The 6,405-nt window shown below is 42.2% G+C and overlaps 1 protein-coding gene across 1 annotated transcript; it reads right to left on the reverse strand.

Moving 5' to 3' along the window:
• Positions 1 to 2,242: 2,242 nt before the first annotated feature.
• LOC115792280 (ATP synthase subunit g, mitochondrial-like) lies at positions 2,243 to 5,471 on the reverse strand. Its single transcript, XM_030746750.1, has 3 exons — positions 5,301 to 5,471; positions 4,801 to 4,961; positions 2,243 to 2,436 (listed from the first exon to the last, which is right to left on the reverse strand). The coding sequence occupies exons 1-3, from the start codon at positions 5,350 to 5,352 to the stop codon at positions 2,338 to 2,340; spliced, it is 312 nt and encodes a 103-aa protein (XP_030602610.1). The 5' UTR covers positions 5,353 to 5,471; the 3' UTR covers positions 2,243 to 2,337.
• Positions 5,472 to 6,405: the final 934 nt, after the last annotated feature.

Raw genomic sequence — 6,405 nt, forward strand, 5'->3', positions numbered from 1 at the left:
GCTCTTCTTGTTGATGTTTTAACCCTTTATTTTATTTATCTGAGTTATTTTTTCACATACAATGTAACAGCCAGAGCTGACAGGCTGAAGAAGAGGAAAATAAAGAAAAGAAAAAGGGAGAGAGAAAGGGAGCAAAAAAAGGAGAGAAAAAAAAAAGGGTGAAAGAGCACAAGTCTATTAATCAGATAGTTCATCACTTTAACATAAAAAAATACTATCAATACTTGCAAAAATAAATTTGTGTGTGAAAAACAAAACTAACAAAGCATGTTACGCACACCAACAATTTTGTTGAGTTGTGATTGAGTGGGTGTTTGTGTCTGTGTCATGTTTGTGTCTGTGTCATGGAACGTACTTACCAATGAGGGCAAAACGCTGCAGCTCCACCCATCAGAAGCTAGAGGCAGGTAGGGAAAGCCCCCGGAAACCCAGGCCACCAGCAGCCCATCAAGAGCCAGGAAGACCCCCGGCTACTCAGTCCAAAGACAACCGCACACCCACCCCAGCAGACGAGAGAGGGTGGTCTCAGACGGAGCCCCCCCAGTCGAGGAGCAAGGGCTCCAGGGAACCCAAGGCGATGAGAAGCCAGTCCCCCCCCCAGCGGCCAGCCCCCTGCACTGACCGGCGGCAGGGCCCCCGGGCCCACGGCACCCAAGGACCGCCCGACCCTCCACAGAGCCCCCCCCCACGCCGAAGAAGCCAACGCAGCCCTGCACCGCACCCCCAAGGGGGGCAGGCCAGCACCCACGCCAGAACATCCAGCCCCACCCAGGAACCCTGAGGCACCCCCATCCCAGGGGGGTAGGGGGGAGGAGGCAACCAGCAAGGAGCGGCCAGGAGGCAAGGCACAAGGCCCAGACCCAGGTCCAGCCATACATACAAACACACCCAGACACCCGTGTACACATTTATACACAGATACTCATACATGCCCATACATACTTACCCACACACAGATATGCCATACATACACATTCACTCACCCACCCATACTCACGGAGACGGTGACAAATACACAAAGACACACATTCATCCATAGCTACCCACCCTCTGAAGACGGGGCAAGTGGAAACCACCCCAGGGCCAACAGCGACCCCAGGACGCCACCAGCCCGGTCCCCAAGGAACCACCCGACCCCTACCCTGGGCGAGGTGTAAGAAATCGGGGTGTAAGATGACCCATCCACCCCTCCTCCTCCCCAGCTTGTAGGTCTGTGTGTTAATGTTTGTGAGTGAATGGGGTGTATAGGGTGCAGTTAAAATTAAGGGGACAGTTATGCCACAAGCACCAACTGTTGGTCGTCAGTGCTTGCCCACACTGCCCCCCCAAAACCCTCCATGTCTAAAGTGCAAATAAAATTTGGGGACAGACAGTGACGAGGATCCGAGCGGGGCCACCTCAGTGGCCCCACCTCATCAACCTCTGAGTAACATGCCTGCCCCAAAGGTTCTATGTGTGAAAAAAATGTGTATGTGAAAAAAATGTGTTTAAATAAAGAACTAAATGAACAGAGCTTTGTCTGAAGTTACTCAAAAAAAAAAAAAAACATCTACAGCTGAGCTATTTCACCAAATTAAATGATCTACTGGATTGGAAATGGTGGGTCTGCTTTGTCACTTTGTATGGATTTGAAAAGAAATAGATATTGGCACATTGTTTTTAATTTTTTTTTCTATTAATAATTATATGACCCTTTGAAAAAACAAACCACAATTTGCAGTAACAATGCTGTGGTATTAACACTCACATCCCCCCCTGCTGGTAGATTACAAGAACTGCGGGAGAAAAAAAATAATAAATCAAAGCTACTTTCAGTTCTAGGACCCAGCGTATCAGTAACACGGTCCTGTTGTGACTTCATTTTAAAAGATGTATCATATATCAGAAGATACAATCAACAGACCAATTTTAAACACACTACTTTAAAGTGGGGTTGCTGTGGTTCCGGTGGTAGAGCAGGTTGTGTCCCAAATGGATTGATCCCTGGCTGCTCCAGTGCACATGTCAAAGTATCGTTAGGCAAGAAATAGAACCTTGAGTTGCTCTCGCTGCAGCCATCGGAGCATTAGTGTCTGTGTGAATGTTAGAAGTGCTAAGATGTAGATAAAAGCACTGTATGAGTGTGTGTGAACCTGGGACTTCTAGTAGGAAGCGTTTTGAGTGCTCAGATTTAGTAGATTGGCGCTGTATTAGTCTAGAATTTTGCTGCAAAGATTATGATTAAATCAACGAGTGCAAAAACTTTTTAAACAATAAACATCTTTATTGGTTCCCAGAATTCTTATATTAGATTGAACATACAATGCTCAAAAGAAAAACTGCTTTAAAGTCCAAAATTCAGACATTGTAGCCAACTAAGCCTCCTTTGCCAATGCATTCTCCAATGTAGAACCACATCAGCACCTCTGTGGCCACCAGCCCGTTCCTTAAAGCATCCTGTGAGGAAACAAAAACACACAGATTTGATAAGCGTAGGAAGAAATGCATCAAGCCATTTAAGTTGCAACTTATTCACCACAAAACATTATCATTGAAAAATTTAAAAATATTTTATTCTCTGATGTTTTGTGGCCCGGCCAATTACAGCTTTAAGACAGTCAGTAATCGATTACTATGTGATGATGCAGGGACCTCCTAATGAAATACTACAGTAAGTCATCACATTCCCTTCACCATAGAGTCATCAAACCTGTCATGAAAAAAATAAAAACAAATGTTTTTGAAATCTGTCAAAAACTTATTTAAAACTAAAAATTCACACTTTTAAACCCAAATTTTAGCTGGCACAATCTTATTTAATCTTTTTTTTAAAAATAATAATAATAAAATAAAATAAAATAAAATAAAATAAAATAAATAATAATAATAAAATAAAATAAAATATGTGCTTTACTTTTTCCCTGCTTTCTGTAAAACACCAAATTTGAAAATTTATGGATAACAACAAAAATGATATTTTTGCATTAAAAAGTCATTCTGATTAAAGAGCTTGTGCACACTGGTGGATTAACCATTACAGAAACAAAAAATTATTTTGTAATTACCAATACTGTTAATCTAAGGCAGCTGTGGCAAACCTTACACTGATTGGTGGTCTAATGATACTCGTTTTGTGTGTGTTTAAAAAATTAAAGGCACTTTTTTTTCCTTTTTAAAATCAGAGTGTAGCATCAAATCAGTTAAACCTCTGGGATAATGATCGGGTCAGTTAAGTAGCAGCCTGGGTTGTTAATTAGTTTCAGCTGTTTTGGTGTTAATGAAATTAACAATAGCTGTACTAGAGGGACAACAATGAGACAACCCCCAAAACAGGAATGGTTTTACAGGTGGAAGACACTGACTTTTTTTTTTTTTTTTTTTAAAACTAGTTTTGCATCTGGCTAGGGTCAGTGTCGATACTGGCAGCATGAGGTGATACCTGGACCCTACAGAGGGTGCACAGGTAGTCCTCCAGGATGGCACATCCATACGTGCCATTGCCAGAAGGTTTGCTGTGTCTCCCAGCACAGTCTCAATAGCACGGAGATGGACAGGGCCATAGAAGGTCCTTAACCCATCAGCAGGACTGGTATCTGCATGACTGGTTTGGTGGTGGGTCAGTGATGTGTGGAGAGGCATATCCATGGAGGGACACACAGACCTCTACAGGCAAGGTAACAGCACCCTGACTGCCATTAGGTATTGGGATGAAGTCCTGGGACATTATGTTTTGGTCCATCTGACATGCCATGTTATACCTCAGACTGTCCAGGAGCTCAGTGATGCTCAGGTCCAGATCTGGGAGGAGATCCTCCAGGCATGTGGGGGGTGAAAACTACTGAGTACCATAATAAAATTTCTGCAATATGGATTAGCCTGATGCTTCATTTTTTTCCCCCACTTTCATATATGCAAATGAACTGAAATTCACCAAACCGAGGCTTCTGTACCACAATATGAACCAAACTGTGGAATTTACACCCTTAGTATCCACTTGTCTTTATTTTACAAAATGCTACAGTTACTGTTCTGTGAGTGAATCTGGAAGATGACAGACATTTAAAATTAGCATACAGATTCTTTCTAATTAAAGATGCGGCATCTGCCTGTGGTTTCTGAACCGATCCTTGCAGGTTTGTTTAAAATGCACATGCTTTCTCCCATATACTAGGTATGTTACAATCACCGCGTCATAAACTAGCAACGTTCACTGAGCTCACCTGTTTGGAACCTCGGATAATACGCCGAAGCGGTCTGCCAAAAAGCGGGTTTCTGATCAGACAAAAGTGGGTATTTTCCATGATTTTTATTTTGCTATGATGTAGGGGGAATCCCCCTGAACAGCCTCTTTTTCAAATTTTTTTCCCCATTCTGTCAAGTTCCCAGTATTGAGTTACAGCTTTTGAAAAACTCGCCAAACCTAATGTGTCAAAAAACACTGATAGCACATATGGACATTAATTTAAGGTACCGTATATGGATGTGTAATTTTAAGTTTCACCATAAAACTGTTAAAGTTTCATCACGTTTTCTTCACCCAGAAAATGTCCGCAGTCAAACCTAGATCCCACAATGGCCAAACAATCAACAAATTAAAAAAAAATAATAATTTATCATAATGGTAAAACAATGCACGCTATTTGAGCAGTTAATCTTCGTTATTGTTTGGGCTATTGGTGTGATATTGGTATCAAAATTGATCTTTTTCCATGTTCTTTCTTTCTATCTGCACAGGTTTCAGATATAACTGGAAGGAATGATAATTTTAGTAACACACCTGCATATAGACAACAACCAGGCGTCTTGGATTAATGCACGTACCTTCACTGTGGTTTGACCGAGACGTCCTGTCTGGAACCCCTTGATGAGGTTTGTGGCCCCCTCGATGGCCTTAGGGATCTCAGCAGGGGTAGGGGGAACAAGTTCAACACGGGCATAGTACCAAAAGGTTGATAGGCGAGGTTTGGAGTAGGTGACAGCGGCTGAGATAAAAGACAAAAATAATGCAGTTAACTCGCGTCTTCAGGGTTACTGCAGAGCTTCTGCCATGTTAGCTGGTAGCATTAGCCATCGGCTACACGGACTGTGTTTGAGTATAAACAAAACGTTGTGCCTACTAGCCACAATAAAGGTCAAATAAAGTATATCAACATTAAATGCCTTCTATATCTGATAGCATTAGCTGCTTCATTCAGTTGACGGCCGGGTTACCGTGCAGCTGACAGCGCCGGCCTACTGAAGTCTTCTCAATGCAGATTACATTACCCACCTTAGCCTCCACTCAGAGATTCATACTGAATCCAAATATAAAGCTAACTTACCGTTAACCAGAGTAGGTACTTTAGCGACCAGCTTCTGCACTGCCTGTGCCATTTTGAGGCGTTTACCGATGCCAACGATTCCCCGTTTCTGCTAGCCCACTGAATGTCACCTCCAGTAGAAGGACCCGCGATTGCAGTTGCCCAAACAGCTGCCTGAACAGAAACCGCCAGGGTGCGCTTCTTCTTCTTCTTTCTGCTAATTTTTTAGTAGCACACAGGACATGGTGCATTGCCGCCACCAACTGGATTGTCATTCAAGATATTTGAACTACCTGTGAATTGAAAATAAATAAATAAAAATATAATCCAAACAAACAAGAATATACAAGTTGTGTGTGTGTGTGTATATATATATATATTGTAACAGACTGAGTTATAAGTTCTTGATGTGTTAACGTTATAGTGTTCAGAATTCCTATTTAGTTAAGGCAGAGGCACTCTTACACTGCAGCAATAGGATTAACTGAGTGTCCTTAAATGTGTAATGACTTAGAGGCTGCAAAGCTTGTCAATCATTCTAGTTACCTATAATAGAGAGTCTACAAGAGAACATGCTGGTGATTGGCTGAGTGCATGGGGGGTGGGAGTGTGGGCTGGGGCCCGCGTGCGAGAGAGGGAGAGAGACGGCTGATGAGCATTGCAGTAGTTCCTAGGAACAGTTCTGTTGTTTTGGCGTTGGCTACGGCCTACGGTAGCCTGTGTTTGGTTCCAAATAAACAGCAAGTAAACTGGCACAAGCTTTCGCTGTGGTCTGTTTGAGGGACGCTACAATATATATATATATATATATATATATATATATATATATATATATATATATATATATATATATATATATATATATATAATCACTAAAATCTTGTGGATGTAAATATGTTTTCATAATTGCTAGTTGTCTTTTGGTCTTGCTTATCCACGGGTTTCTGGAAGAGCACAGGTAGGCTGCCATGACAGACTGCTACTTCCGCTGTTCGGTTTTGTACTTCCGGTTACCCAGAGTTAATGACAAAATTCGGTTACTTTGTGCTGTAACAGGCGGCTTTATTAGTTGGAATATGAGCTCGGATTCAACTTGTGCTGTTGCCGGGTGTCACTACATCAGTCT

The sequence above is a fragment of the Archocentrus centrarchus genome, chromosome 14 (genome assembly GCF_007364275.1).
Source record: "Archocentrus centrarchus isolate MPI-CPG fArcCen1 chromosome 14, fArcCen1, whole genome shotgun sequence".
Lineage (NCBI taxonomy): Eukaryota > Metazoa > Chordata > Actinopteri > Cichliformes > Cichlidae > Archocentrus > Archocentrus centrarchus.

Bases quoted from the DNA above. Each gene is read 5' to 3' on its own strand.
- LOC115792280 (XM_030746750.1), bottom strand. From the start codon at position 5,352: ATGGCACAGGCAGTGCAGAAGCTGGTCGCTAAAGTACCTACTCTGGTT. The intron at 4,962-5,300 runs GTAAGTTAGCTT...CTTTTATCTCAG, and splicing joins AGTACCTACTCTGGTTAACG to CCGCTGTCACCTACTCCAAA. The intron at 2,437-4,800 runs GTACGTGCATTA...GTTTCCTCACAG, and splicing joins TCGGTCAAACCACAGTGAAG to GATGCTTTAAGGAACGGGCT.